The sequence below is a fragment of the Microtus oregoni genome, unplaced genomic scaffold, assembly GCF_018167655.1.
Source record: "Microtus oregoni isolate MIOR12 unplaced genomic scaffold, Mior012 000007F_ref0000211, whole genome shotgun sequence".
Lineage (NCBI taxonomy): Eukaryota > Metazoa > Chordata > Mammalia > Rodentia > Cricetidae > Microtus > Microtus oregoni.
The window spans coordinates 51,669,034-51,684,796 of NW_024543066.1; the positions used below are offsets into that span (position 1 = coordinate 51,669,034).

A 15,763-nucleotide genomic window follows, 5' to 3' on the forward strand; every position below is an offset into this window, starting at 1 on the left:
ACACTTTTCAAATACATCACTAGGTATATCAAGTAGGTGGGTTATAGCAGAGCAGGAGGGCCTGACAGAATTATTAGACATTTGGAAAATAGGCATTCCCAAAGAATTTATACAATAGTGACAAAAGAGGTTAGTTCATGTATAGAGAAGAGTAATTATTAATGGAGACAAAGATGCTTAAGCTAATCTGACCCTGGACTTGGCAATATTCCAACCTCTCCACACCACTGAAGTTGTAGTCAGTCAACTAGCCTTTACAGACACAGTTTCTTTCCAGAATTTTCCTTCCACAGGCTACAGACTGTGACAGCTGGGTGTCAACTGTGACACACACACTCAATATTCTACAACCATTACTATGGTTGTATTTATAGCAGTTTATTTTTGTCAAAAATCTTTACACTCTGTACTTATAATGAACCCATTATTGTTCATACTAATGGTACTCCAATGAGCAAATTTTTTTTAATGTCTTTAACTCTATGGGGCAGTGTGAAAATATATTTTAATCTGAAGAAATCTAAGGGCACTGGAGTAGAACACACAAGAAAAGAGATCTGAAACAGTTTCAAAACTCCCCACTCCCAGACTTCCGGTTTCTGCATTTCAAGGGCTGGGGCTTTTGTATTGGTCCTTAAGGGTTAAATGTGGCAGATATCTTCATGTGGGTTTCCCAAGCCATACCACAGTTGCTGGCACAACTGTCTGGTGCCCAGCGATTTCCCTGAAAAATTGAGTGTATCCACCTCCGCTGACTTCTTTCCCTAGCCCTTTTCTTTAGATGTGCTTGATGCCCAGACCTAGATGGACTTCTCAATCTTTCTAATAACCTAGCCTTTGTGGATTGCCTAGCTATCCTTAATGGTAGAGGATTAAAGATTCAAAAAATATTGGGAAATAAAATAATTTATTCCCCACTAATCCACAATGTGAATCCCATGCAAGCTTTGGATAACAAAGAAATGTGACACAAATGCTAAAGAAAGCCATGGAGGAATTGCACACCCCTAACTGGGGAAGAGAGGAATTGTGACCCAGGACCATCAGATCAAGGTGAACTCTTCCAGTGCACAGAGACCACTGGGTGTGTACTCGCTGCCTGTATTGTATTGCAAACATTTCCCGGCGTATAACTTTCTATACCTTTTTGAAAAGTGTTTCATGTTCATTTATTGGGACAGTAAAATTTTAAAATGGGAGAGGTATCTATATGAATAGCTGAACCCCATATAAATCAGCATATGTAACTGTGAGCACCAGCCATAACCTGTGAACAGTCCCTGAATCTGACAGTCAAGTGTGGGACCACAGGCAAAGCTTTGAAGAAAGAAGGTGTATTTGAGAAGACACTTAAGTCGACATCCTTACCAAAGATAAAGATGTGCTGTGTGAAACTCTGCAGACTGAAGTTCAGTGAGACTCATCAAAACCAGAGCCCTCTCCTGGAAACTCCCAAGATATGTGGGTTCTTAAAGAAAAGACACCTCATCTCCCAGTGCACAAAATCTCCAAATCATGAAGCTGAACCAAACCATACAAAGAAGCAACTTTGTTTTTTCAGCTTTAATGGAGGAGGAAATCAAGATTAACCTCCTCTGTATGTCTATTTCTGTAAACTCGTGCTGAAGGTTAACTTCCGATCCTGACTTCCTCAAACCTCGGAGAAGCTGTCAGCTGTTGACTCCCATGTGAATAGCTTGGTGTTGCTTTCTTTTCTTCTTTTGGTATAAGGCACCTTCAAGTTACCATCCCCATCTTGGCCCTCATGCTGCCTTGGCTCCTGCTGTTGATCTGTGGTGAGTTGGACAACTGAGAATGGGGTCTGGGAATCTCACTTCTTGAAAATGTGTCGAGAATTATAGGACTAAGCTTCTGCCTGGGGATGGTCGTGTTGTCTCTCTTTGTCTCTCTCTCTCTCTTATACACATATAGGAGTGTACGCACACACACACAATATAGGCAACAAATTGGTCTCTCGGTTCCTTTTCTTCTATCAACACTATTTCTTTTTCAGTGTCAAACTTTAGTATTTCTCATCGCCCCCTCCTCATTCCAGCTAAGCTTCTCTGGTGTCGTCTATCTAAATAGAAAGATTATTTTTCCATTGTTAGTAGGTTTGCTCCTGACATCCCCACAGCTTAGGGTGGGTGCTCTTTCACCCTCTTTCTCCACTGCATGATCAGACGACACATTCCCAGGTGTCCCGACTGCCTGAGAAGACAAGCGGTACTCTGCACAAAGGCTTGCCCAACTGCTTACCACCGTGGAGTGTAGAAACCAAGACACACATGTTCTTCACCTCTGCTGGGAACCTCATATACACATCTACAACCCTGTTTTTCCACTCATGAGAACCATTATTTCAAATCTTCTCATTTCTCCTCAAACTTTTGGTCCCATTTTATAACTTTGATTAACACTTTATTCAAAAAGTAAAAACAGCAAGAAGAAAAGTCTCCGTATTTCTACTGCCATGTCTACCAGCTGCCTACATGTCTTCTTCGGCCGTGAGTACATCTTGTCTCAAAGACAGGAGTCTCTGCTTACTAATGCAAGGCCCTCCTCCTGCACTAAAGCTTGTCCTCTCCACTCAGATGTTTCTGCGTTCCAGCTTATTCCTATCAATGTACCTGTTTGCTTGGATTTTTTTTCTCGTTCATGCACCATTTCTCTCTCCCTTCACCCTGCTCTCCGTGACTATTTCACTTCCCTGATCCTTTTTCTTTTAAAACTTCATTTTTAGTCAGACTGGCCTTTCTGAAGCTCTCGACACATTTTCCCAGATGTTTAAGATGTTGTCCAAAGCAAAACCAAAACAGAGACCGTCTCTGTCTCATCAAAGATCTCTTCACACTCTCAGTCTTATCTCATGAGCTCCTCTCTCGTGCTTGACCTGGTCTTTTTTCAATTGTTTTGGGTCTCTTTTCATGAACTCACTTTAATCAAACTTCTGTCTCTACCACTCCTTGAAAACTGTTCTTTCTAGCATCATCCACCACTTCCACATTGCCTCACCCGGAGGTCATTTCCATTTCCTATTTCCTTGGCCTCTCAGGGGAAGAAGTTAAGTCACTCCCTCTTTCAGGACACTTCACTTGGTCTCCAGAAGGCCATGTTCCTGTTTCCTTCCTGCTTCACATCTACTCTTCTTAGTTCCTCTGCTGAATTGAATCTGTCCTCAACTTATTGACAGCTTTAAAATGGAGACCTAGACTTCATCTGTAGTTTCTTCTACAAATTTATACATCTTTTTCACTGATGGTGCCAAGTTGTCTAACTTAAGCTTATCTCACCAGATTTGACTTATTCTTTAAATAGAAGCCAATGGGTGCTCAGGTGTCTACCAGACATCCTAACTGGCTTTTTTGACTTCTACATCTGTTACCACTACACAAAATTTATCCATTTTTCCCATAACTCTTCTGTTTCAATAAATGTCATCACCATTTTTCCAGTCACTCTGGCCAAAAATTGAGAAATAGTATTTAACCTCTCTTGCCTTCTCTCCATCTTCTTCCCTCTCTTCCTCTCTCTATCCCTCCCCATCTTTCTTTCTCTCTCCCTCCCTCTCATTTCCACTCTCCTCATGGTCACTGCTCTGTGCCAGTAGCATTCTGAGTGTCCAGATTGTCTGAAACTTTAATACAAACTTATTTCTCTGCTTTGTTTTTCATTTGAGCACTCTCTGAAATAATGTTCTGTTTTTATGAAAATCTTTTACATTAAAGTGTAATTATATCACTTCCTCTTATTGTCCTCTCTCTACCCTCACACATTAATAACCTTTTTTATTATTGTTGTTCCATATATGTACATAAATATATAACTACAACCTGTTGAGTCAAGTGTGGCTTACAATTCCAGGGCTGCTCACTTTGTACTGGACTTAGGGCCTCGTCCCTGGAAGGGGTTATCCCTCCACATGCACTCGACAGTCATTATTTGCCTGAATTTCTTCGTCTAGGAGTGGGAACCCATGACATGTCCCCTGTGTGTGTTAGCATGTGCTTGTGTTGTCATTGTTCTGGTCTTCTAAAGGCAGCCATGTTGTTGAGGTGTCATAATTCCACAGCGAACTTTCTGGTTCTCTGCTCTTTCATTCTTTTTGCCTCCTCTTCTGCATTGTTCTCTAAGTCTTAGGTACCAGAGTTGTCTCCCACTATAGTGTAGATTCCTTGGCAGTCAAGTATTCAAAAGTATTTCTTTACGAACAAATATATAAATATTATTTTCTACTAGCTCCCTCTGATCACTTGCTAGTACCTGAGGGACTAATTGTTCAAATAAGCATTTAATCAAATAGGCATTTCGAACTAAGCATAATTAAAAACAATAATTATGAAAAATCTTGATTAGATCTTAAAGAAATGTTGGCATTATCCTCACTGCTCCGGCCACACTCTCTTGTCTCCACAAATCGCCTTTTCAGTGTCACTATAAAGAGAGCTGGCAGAGGAGACACACGCTTCCCAGGACCTCAGGGCCTCCGAGAGCAAGAAAGAATACCTGTATCTCTACTTTTTAGTGACAAAATCCAAGTTTTCTCCAAAATTTCTCCTTCTTGACCAATTATATCACAAAAGGAGAGAATATTTGAGGGACTCTAACTCTCCTCTGAACCTAGAACTCCTCTGATGGGAAGTTGGTGCCCGCAGGGTCTCATGCCTTGAGATTGAGACCTTTATCCCTCTTATTTGACTTTGTTACATCTGGCAGCAGGTCCAGAGGTGAAACTTGAGATCTTTAAGAGGAGGAGAAAGAAGAGAATAAGGGTAGAGGAACACACTGACAGGCAGTTACAAGCGAGACTCCATCCCTTCATCACAGGGACAAGGGCTACTGAAAATTACCTTATGATCATAAAAAGGACTTTTGTCTTTTCTGGATGATTAGAATATGGGGAAAGAAACAGAAAAAGAAAAAAGGAATTTGGGGCTGAGGAGGTATGGAAGATGGCAAAAGAAGGGGAAGAAGAGGGAGTTGTGGGGAAGGCACAGGGAAGGAGAGGGCACTGTGGGGAGAGCCCTTTGGAGAAGCTTAACTGTGTGTCTGTGCATCTTGCTGCTTGGTTAAGCCTGTACTGGTTTCTTTTCCAGCTCCACTCTGTGAACCTGATGGTGAGTTGTGCTTCCCAGTCTTCCTCACAGTCTAGGGAGTGCCTTGTCATCACAATCAGCACACAAGGCTTGTGGATGACTGAACAGCCCATGCCTGAACAGCACACAAGCTTCAGAGACTTCTGGATGGAGGCTGTTACCTGTATCCACCCAACAGGGGGAGCTTGTCTGGAGCCACCTCAGCACAAGTAGGGAAATAAGATCACACATAGGTGGCAGAAAGCATCAGGGATTTACATTACTCTGTTCTTCAGAGGCCCTAGGTCCTCACCGTGCTCTTCAGCTGGGGATGCACTTCCGGTGGCTGAGAACACAGAGTCGCAGAGCACAGCACTACACTTAGTCACCCAGCCAGGGCAAGGTCCAACAGGACTGCTGCCTCGTGCTATTTTAAGCAGTGCTCTGTAGTTGTAGCTTTTTGTTTTCTCTCTCTCTCTCTCTCTCTCTCTCTCTCTCTCTCTCTCCCTCCCTCCCTCCCTCCCTCCCTCACTCGGTATATGCAAATTTAATTGATTTTCTTACCAGAAGGAACTTTCTCTTGTGAAGTTTATGCAAATCTACCGGGTATAAACTGATCTCTTGCACACAAACTATTAATCACGAGGTTAAAAAAAGATTGTCTGATGCACCCAGCAGCACAGGGTCAGAGATGCCCCATGGTCAAGGGGATCAAAAGACTCTGGTCTTCTGGGTCACTCAGTGATATCCAAATTTAACTCATTCGTGTTAATGCTATGTGTGCTGTGTGCTTGGTTTCCCCTTTCCCTTTAAGCCCAGGCACTCAATCACAGCCTAAAGAGAAATACAAACCCACATCAAGGGCAAGGAAATCATCGGTTTACATGTGTTTAAGGAATTCTCTGGTGTTGAGAATGATCTGAAACAAGCTGGGAACCACAAAGCAGAACTTCTTGCAGTGAGTTTCTAGCTTCTTGCTCCTTGTTTTTCTGGCCCAGTCTACCTAACATCTTTCTTCTCAGCTCAGTTTCAAATGCTGCAGAGTTTACCAGTCCTAAGAAAACCACAGATGTCCACAAAGAGAAGATGCAGGTATTTCATACTCAGGGCAGGTGCTTACTGTAACTGAGGCCTAAAAGGATTATGCAAAAAGGCTTCTTGTAGGAAGGATTGAGTTCATAGACACTGAACTAGGTATCACCAGGAACCCAGAGGACCCAGAAGACTTTCATCTGGTGAAGAGAGAAAAAAAGTTTCTCTTATGAAAACTATAAAAACTTCCCAAACTGAGAGGCTCTAAGGGTTAACAAATGCCCAAAGAGACTAAGGCATTTCCTGGGCTGATGGGACAATGAGGAGGAGGAGCGAAGAGAGAAGCTTCAACCATCTTTACATAGTCAGAAAGGAGCCCCTAACACTCCAAAGCATGTATCTCTAGACTTCAGGCATAGAGTAAGTTTTCGTCTCATCTCGTGGATTCCACAGAGGTCTTTATAGAAGTCCTGAACCAAGGGATCTGGGCTGTATGGATGATGTAATCAGGGAATTTCTAGGCACGTGCACTCACTTTTCTCCATCAGGAACTGCAACAGGAGGCTCAGAGAAGAGTCAACAGAGAACTGAGCCCCCCCTTGTTGTTTCTATGGTGTTGCCTTCATAATAACCAGGTCCCCTGTTGTGTATTGGAATGTAATTTCATTGGTCTGAGATATCAGGGAAAGGGGAACCCTTTTTTCTTATCAATATGATTTATAACAAAGGTAAAAAAAAAAATGAGGTGAGTTTTAACTCAATGGTAGAACTCTTGCCCAGTCTATATAATGTTATGCTGCTTTGATTCCCAGTACTATCAAAATAGAAGAGAAAGAGAAGATGGAGAAGGAGGAGGAGGAGGAAGAGAAGCAGGAAGAAGAGGAGAAAGAGGAGGAGGAGGAGAAGAAGGGGGAGAACAACAGGAGGAGGAGGAGAAAGACGGGAAGGAAAGAGGGGAGGGAGGAAAGACAGGGAAAGGAGAAAGGAGGGTCAGAGACAGTTTTCTAGAACTTCAAGCTTCACCATATCCAGTTGTCTTTAATATACCAGCTCTGGCATAACTTTAAAAGTTATGCCAGAAACTTAAAAAATAAGTTAATGAGATCTAAGCCATGGTCTGGAAGCTGATGTCATCACACAGGCTTAGGATGTACCAGAAGGAGCAGGACAGGTTCACAGCAAAGAGAAACTCATGGCTATGAGGGAGGTGATGGGAGATGTTGTATGTTCTTCTGACTGAGAACACAAAAGATGCCTAATCATGAATATTACTCTGGAGTTTATGTGTATATCTTCTCTCTAGTGATGTTTCCATACCCTGTGCTAGAAGTCAGTCCTTCCCCTCCTATAGAGGGTTATTCCATGACCCTGACCTGCAAGATCCAGCTCCTTGCACAGAGGCCAGATAGCCAGTTCCGCTTCTGCTTCTTTAGTGATGGCAAGTTACTCGGGTCAGGCTGCAGCAGCTCCCCAAAGTTTCAGTTCCCTGCCATATGGAGGAAAAACCCAAAGGTTTACCAGTGCATGGCAGAAGAAACAATTTACAAGAAAAGAGGAAAGTGGAGCCTGCCAATCAAGATACCCGTGCAGAGTGAGTATCTGAGCTTGCTCTTCCAGAGTCGGAGCTGGGTAAAAGATAGCAGAACAGGTTGTTTTACATGCTCCTGAGAAGGTAGACATTGGGAAGAACTACTAGCTGCCCTGGTGAAGTAGGAAGAAAAGGTTTCTGGTAGAAGTGTGTAGAATAGGTTATTGGAAAAGGGTTTATGGGAGACACTACAATAGAAAAATCATGTTTTATTATCCTGCATCATGTGATTCCTTGTCAGTGTTGATCATCAAAAATAAATGTCCAGTACCTACAGAAGGTTGAGTAGTCTCAAACTTGCTAAAGCTTCAACACTGATAGAAACAAAATATAAAAAACCTTGAACAGTTCACACAAAGCAGAACCTACTCTAGTACTTTGTACTTGTGGTGTAACTGACCTCTAGTGCTGCAGGGGGTAATGACAGTCACACACTTACAAATGGAAATTGGATAAGAGAAGTTAAGTTATTTGATTGATACGCAGCAAATAAGGGTTTGAAAGACTTCACAGCTCAGCAGTTTGGTTTATAACTTGAACTTGAAATCACTAAAGGGTAGTAGAAATTATGTTATCCTAGGGTGGGAGATGACATCACATTCTCTACAGTAGAGTGCTTTTTCTTACCCTGTGACTATCAGCCTAATCTAAGATGATTCTAAGTAAGCAGAACACCAGCCCCAATGTAAGCTATTAAAATAAATCATTGACTTTGCCAGCAGCCTTTGCTTTCAGGACCACCGCACCTACTCCTCTCAGAAAAGCCCCCTACACAGGGTCCTCTTCATTATCTTGTGTTCCCACAGGAATCCCTGTCTCTGATGTGAGCTTGGAGACACGGCCCACTGGGGGATGGGTGATGGAGGGAAACAAACTGGTCCTCATCTGCTCAGTTGTTAACGCCACTGGAAACATAACGTATCTCTGGTACAGAGGGGCACTGGGTTCAAACCTGGAAACAAAGACACAGCATTCACTGTCAGCAGAGTTTGAGATCACTGAAGTGAAGAGAAGAGATGCTGAGCAGTATTACTGTGCAGCTGACAATGGCTACGGCCCTGTTCTCAGCGAGCTGGTGAGCATCACTGTCCGAGGTATGTGACATAGCTACCTCATCTCAACCAGCAAGTCTCATTCCCCTGAGTGGCCTTTAGCAACTTTAGTGGGGTTGAGCCTCTAGAGAATAGGCAGAAATTATGGGTCTGTCGTATCATCAAGGCGCCTTTCTCTAACTGTCCATTGTTAATCAGTTCCAGTGTCTCGTCCTGTCCTTACCTCTGGGGACTCTGGAATCCAGGCTGTCCTGGGAGACCTGGTGGAGCTTCACTGTGAAGCCCTGAGAGGCTCTCCCCCAATCTTCTACCAGTTCTATCACGAGAATGTCATTCTGGGGAACAGCTCAGCTCCCTCTGGAGGAGGAGCATCCTTCAACTTGTCCCTGACTGCAGAAAATTCTGGAAACTACTACTGTGAGGCCAACAATGGCCAGGGTGCCCAACGCAGTGAGGTGGTGACTCTCAACATACCAGGTACTGGTTAGGTTTTGGGAATCTTAAGGTCAGTGTCTCTTCCCAGCATGCTAGGAGAGCTTCAGTGTTTCCAGGGGTCTGTTGTCTGGGGCAGGGCTTCTGTATGTGATGCTGTCATGGGTGATGTATGTGAGAGGGGCGGGACTTCTGTAAACAATGCTGTCACAGCTGATGAACACGAAAGGGGCAGGGCTTCTGTACATGATGTTGTCATGAGTGGGGAACACAAGAGGGGCATGGCTTCAATATGCAATGCTGTCATAGTGATATACATGAGAGGGCTTCTGTGCATGACGCTGTCATGGAAAATGAACAGGAGAGGTGTGGAGGATAAAGTTGGAGTGCCTATCTTCTTTCATCAGTGTGGGAAGCAGGGGTTTTCTAGATAAACAAAGACACCTTCCTCCCATGAGGATCAGACCTTGAATGTAATCCATATACAAGATGTCTGCTTTCCAAACCTTACCATCTCTCCTCAGTGCCCATTGAGTCTGGAAGCAATCTCACCTCAGGAATCACTGCGTGGCTGCTTGGCTGTCTTGGCCTCATCACCATGGCCCTAATATTTTGCTACTGGATCAAGAGAAAAATAGGTTAGTAACTTAATATATTCATATTTTGCTACTGTAGCCTTTAGTTTCCTGAAACAGATGGCACTTGTGGCCCGCATACTGTAGTAAGCGCGTGCCCTAGCTACCTTGCCTCTGTCTTCTTGAAAACTTTCAAAACTGGCTTAAGCACCACTTTTAAGAAAGTTCTTTAATTTCACCAGCTGATACTTTGCTCTTCTGTGATTTAAATTTTATATAAAATGTAACAACTTTTTAAACTAGAGAGAAGGAGCACTTGGTTCTGACGTCAGTGCCGTCTCTTACCCAACAATGCTGTCGCTAGTTTCTCTTCCTCCCTGAAACACAAGTCACATCCCTAGGGGTTCTGGTCATCCCTGGATCTTTCTCACCTTTTGGGTGAAATGTTCTTTTTCTCCTGAAAGTCTCACCTAGTAACATAGCCAACAATTGCTTTCAATTCTGAATTTTAGGTTATTTACCTCCCAAGTTTATCACTACCCACAATTTCACAGATATCTACGCCTCACTTTGGTCTTCTACTCTTCACTGAGCAAGTTGAAGATGGCCAATAGAGGACAATGTGAGGCAATGCAAATCTCACTTGAATTTCAAGCTTTTCCAACATCTTTGGACACCTTTTCCCAGCTATGATTTGGCCATGGCAGCACCTGACTCTGGGACTTTGGGCAGGATAAGAGTCACCAGGGTTGTTGCAAAATCCAAAGCAAAGCATGTAACAGGTGGCAAGTTCCAACTCCTGTTACTTAGTGGCTTTGGGAACTTGTTGACTTCCAGCTTTGGGAAGTTTACTTAACTCTTCTGGACCTTAATGGCCTTAGTTGTGACATAAAGACTCTATAAGTGTCTGCCAGGTGTCCTCTGGGGCCACAGTGCCATCCCACTGGGCCCCACTGATACATGCTCTCGTTTTTCTCCCTTACAGGAAGACAGTCAGATGATCCACTCAGGTGAGGGCCCTGCTTTCTCTATGTGCTCATGATGCTGAAAACTTACTTTTAAAAAGTTAATTCTTTTATTTTTTTAAGATTATAGCATAATTACATCATTTCCCCCTTCTCTTTCCTTCCTCCAAACACTCCCATATACTCCTCCCTGCTCTTTTTCAAACTCATGGTATCCTTTTTCTTTTGATTGTTGTTATATACATATATGTGCATGTATATACATATATGTACATGTACATATGTATGTATTTTTAAACCTAAATACAACATGTTCAGTCTGTATATTGCCTGTATGCTTGTTTCCAGGGCCAACCATTTGGTATTAGATAGCCAGTTGGTATGCTACTCCCCAGGGAAGAGTGTATCTTCCACTGTTAGCATTGCTTAGCTGCCTCTGTAGTTCCTCATGTACAGTCTTTCCCTGTCCACTTCAGTGTGTCTATTTTTGTCTGTTTGTTTAGACAGACATGTTAGTGAGACTTTATGGGTGTAGCTTCTAACATTCCTGGAAGACACTCTCACAGCAAACTTTCTGACCCTCTTGGCTCTCACAAACTTCCCACCCCACGTCTACAACACCCCTGAGCCTTTGGTGCAGGAGTGTTTTATAGATGTGTCCATTGGGAATAAACTCCACAGCTCTATGTTTTGATTGTTTGTGGTTTTCTGTAGTGGACTCTGTTTGCAAAGAGAAGGTTCTTTGTTGAGGGATTAACTTATTTGCAAGTATAAGGACAAATATTTCAAACACAGTTAGGAATTATGCTGATTTAATACAGGGGTGGTTGCATGTGCTGCTCTAAGATTGATGACTTCACTGCCCTGAGTACTGCTAACCACTTCTGGGCCCTAGATCATCATGTCTTACTGGTTGTTGTGGTTCATAGGTATCATAGCTGAATAGGACTGTTGGTTGCTTCCCTCCCTAGGAAACTTGCATGGTGTCCTCTCTCATGGGCTGTTTTCCTGTTGAACTGCAACTAAAACTCACTCTTGAGTTCCCCCATTGGCAACTTTTAGCATTAATTTGCTATTTCTCTTTCACTAATTACTTTCAATTATTTCCCCATTTTCTCTATTGCTTCCTTCCAATGCCTCTGCAGTTCCCTTCTTTTGATTTCTTTTGGCCCTGCCACTGGTTTATTCATGCAGTCAGCTTGCTTACAGCAGAGGTTTGACTAAATGGAAAGACCCTGAGACTCGAAAGCAGTTTAGGACAGGTAAGGTATATACGCTGCATATCTCTGAAACGCGAGACAGAGAGCAATAAACACACTGGAAATATTGTGGGTGACATTTTCTAGAAGCTGAGAGGAGGAAAACATTTCTAAAATGCTTGCCAGCTGCAGACTTAGCTCGTGTATTTCCACACCAACAACAAACACTTTCCACATCTCCAGTGTGCATGTGAATGACCGTTTTCTTTTGTTCCTTCCTCAAGTTGCTTGTTCTGGCCAAGTGTCTATTTTCACTGAGATGAATCACTATTTTTTTTCCTTAGTGCCCTGCTCTGTAACAATGGACTAGCAGTTAGACTCCCTGATAAGCAGACAGAAAAGGAGAGGGACCATGACTTGGTAATAAAAAGGTTGAACTTCCAAGACACTGGCTTCTTCCTCACCCTCTTGACCTGGGGACAAAAAAGCCTTGCAACTGCAAACAAAGACCTTGTGGGATTTCTCCCCTGCCAGTAGCTCCTGCTGATATACTGACTCAAGTTCAAGGTTTTATCAGGACACACTTACACAACAGCTGTCGTCCAATCAGACAGCCAGTCTTTCTTCAACCAACCAACCCAGATAAGGGGAGGATGATTCTTCAATGACTTACAAAAAAAAAAAATAATAATAATCAGCCCTCAAAGAGAAGCTGTACTTCAAATTTTCAAGCCACCCCTCGGCTTTGCTGAGGGTCTTTCTCTGTCTCTGCTGTATGTGTGTACTTTCTCACCCCTAGTAAAAGTCTTTCTTCCTCTGTGAACTCTGTCTTCCGCCGTCTGCAGTGCTCAGTTTCTCTGTGTCTGCTGTATGTGTGTCTTCTCACCCCTAGTAAAGTCTTTCTTCCTCTGTGAACTCTGTCTTCCGCCGTCTGCAGTGCTCACAGTTTCTCTGCTGTCACCTGTTTCACTCAAGGTTTTGTTCTGCCTTTGAATTCTTTAACTGGCAGGGAAAATGAACCCAATCAAGATCCCTAGATGGTAACAGCTCCGTGTGTGGGCGATGTCATAGTAAACCTGAGCCAGGGAACATATGCACTGGGGCAGCACACGGAGCCCCATTCTGCCCATGAATGAGGCTTTAGCTTATACCACACAGTGTCCCTTCCAGCTGCTAATTTTTCCGTGAATTAGTATCCTGTACAGAACCTTTGCCTTCACAGTTTACAATCTTAGACTGTAACACCCAAGAGCATCTGGGCTGCCATGTGTTTTGTGCTTACAGGAGCCCTCCTATGCCTGTGCTCCAAGAATCCAGCTACCTCAACTCACCTGGCCCAGAGCAGATACAGTCTGTGTATGAGAACGGTGAGGCTTCCCAAGGACCTGAGGCAACACGGCACAGGCTGCTTGCCAAAGCCGATTCTGCTGCCTCCTAATCCTTCTACAAACAGATGATTCGCCTGCCTTTGAGTTCTGATAGGAGGTGGGTGTGGAGTAAGTGACAGAACAGGAAGAAAGGGCTGCCTCCACGTGTCTCCCTTCTCATTTCAGTGAATGTTGTACGAAGTGATGAAATTTACTCACTGGTGTACCATATCCAACAGGAACTAGAACCAGCAGCAGGTGAGACATGGCATGGGATGACTTTTTCCCGAACTTTTGTCTGTCCCAGAACCAAGAAGACAGTCAGTGGCTCTGCTTGGCAATGTGGTGGTGTGTGTCCTTAGAGCTGACCGTAGGGGTCACTGACCTTTGTCTTGAAGCTGTCACATAGAGCCCGTTGCTGTCCTTACTGCATGTTTCACATGGCCCATTTTTAATAGCAGCCAAAGATGTCAGCTTCTGCCAAGTGAGCCTCCACGGCCCCTGCAGCGCTTCACCATGGCTGCCATTCTTGTCCCATCCTATGTACGGTAGGCCGGGAAAAGGAGAGAGGTATCAAGTGTCTCTAGTGCCAGAAGGGCCTACATACCCACCCACCCAGGCTCCTGTTCTTCTGTGGACACTAAGAATCGTTCATGCGATAAAAAGGAAGACAGGAAATAACACTGGAGCTCAGTCCATGGAAAACAGGCTGGAGAAAAAGAAAGTTTTACTAAGGGGAGGTTGTAAAAGCCTAAATACAAGGGGAACCTCATAGTCCTTGTTCATTCCTCCCCAGCCCAGCACATGAAGACACATGGGGCAAGTGAGGTAAGCAGGGTCTTTACTGTTCTCTCTGTGCTTTCTCTGTTCCCTCTGGAGACTATTGTACTATTTTTACACAGTATTGCTGCTTAGGAGGAGGAAAATAAATACCAGGGTCCCTTATTTACCAACACAGTAGAGATAAAAAGCATTTAGTTATAGCAATGAAGAATCGCTACTTGAGGGAGTTTTGGAGGATTATGGGTATATTTCCTTGAGCAATGTGCTGATGTATTGCTCAGTCTTGGTTTATACTTATTTTAAAAGTTCTATTTATTTGAAAAATTCTATCCTGAAATACTGTTGAACTGTACAGCCATCGACTAGTGTATATAGCTAGCAATATGGAGTGAACTAAGTTAATACTGAATAATACTAACTAAAACTAATGCTGCCTTGTGACACATACATGACACCATTCTAACAACAGCACAAAAATGATTTGTATTATGAAAAATTCTTAATTTATATTTGTATTATGAAAAATTCTTAATTTATAAATTAAATTATAATTTATAATTCTTAATTTTATAAAAATTCTTAATTATTACATAATTATAATGGATAATTGAAGATATTCATGATGGGGGCTGGAGAGATGGCCTCACTGCTCTTACAGAGGACCAGGATTCAGTTCCCAGCACCCACATTGGGCGGCTTACAACCACCTGCCTCTCCACACTCAGGGAATTTGATGCAGTTCTCTGTTCCCCATGGGCACATACCCACACACAGACAACACATACATGCACAATTTTAAAAAATTCTAAAATCCATCCATGGTGCTACATAAGTACTTTCTGAACTGCAGGTATTTTGACTTTGTTCCAACAAGTATCACAGGTACTTTCGCAGTTTCGTCCTGTCTAAAGGTAGTCTGGGGGCAGAGCCCAACTCCTTGGAAAACTGAGAGTATTCTCAGTTTAGTCTATTCATTCTAATGTCTTTGAGAAATGACCGCTCATAAGATTGTTCAGCGGGAGAACTTCTAGAAGCTTCAGGAGTGACAGGCTCCTCTCACCACACTGACAGAAGGCCTCTGGCTTCCAAGACGCTCCTTTTAAAGTGTTGTAGCTGCATATGACAAAATGCATCCAGGCTGACTGGGAAGAGGCCCAGCAGAAGACTTGTTCTTTGTTTTCTCTTCTTTGGTCCTTCCAGGTCTTCTCTGAAATCTATTCTAAGCCAAGGAAGGAAGACATTACAGATATGGACTATGAAGACACTATATAAAACTGTGTGAACAGCATCTATGCAGGCTGTGAGAAAGCCAAAGGCCTGGTGTGCACTTGGAGGATACTGAGGAAGGATAACTTGCCAGCACACTTTCCCCACAGGCTTCCTTTCGTGAGATGGTTCCTTCACCAGTGTGAAGTTGGTACAAGTCCTGAAGAAACAACCCGGGAAAACTGGCTTAGACCCGGAAGCTGGAAGGATCTGCTGGTGGCATCTGCTTGTTGCCCATCTGGGGCATGACAGATCGCACGCTACTCTTTATTTACAAGAGGAAAGTGGTGTGGTGAAAGCCACTGGGATCTTGGAGCAGAGGGACTTAGAGTTCACAAAGCCAGCATCAATGACTGTGCAGGTCTGTTGTGGAGAGAGAGCTGTGCTTCCCTATGCACATGTCCTGTCTACACTTAAACACCTGAGTCA

At 43.4% G+C, this 15,763-nt stretch overlaps 1 protein-coding gene across 2 annotated transcripts; it reads left to right on the forward strand.

The window, feature by feature from the left end:
• Positions 1-1,765: 1,765 nt before the first annotated feature.
• On the forward strand, positions 1,766-15,340 carry LOC121450597 (Fc receptor-like protein 1). Of its 2 annotated transcripts, XM_041655723.1 has the most exons (9): positions 1,766-1,796; positions 8,472-8,789; positions 8,946-9,225; positions 9,693-9,817; positions 10,740-10,764; positions 13,203-13,285; positions 13,472-13,543; positions 14,082-14,122; positions 15,269-15,340. In XM_041655723.1, exons 1-9 carry the CDS (start codon positions 1,766-1,768, stop codon positions 15,338-15,340), a joined length of 1,047 nt encoding a protein of 348 aa, XP_041511657.1. The 2 variants fall into 2 exon arrangements, with proteins under 2 accessions (XP_041511657.1, XP_041511659.1); XM_041655725.1 differs by lacking the exon at positions 9,693-9,817 and having other exon boundaries at positions 8,946-9,224.
• Positions 15,341-15,763: the final 423 nt, after the last annotated feature.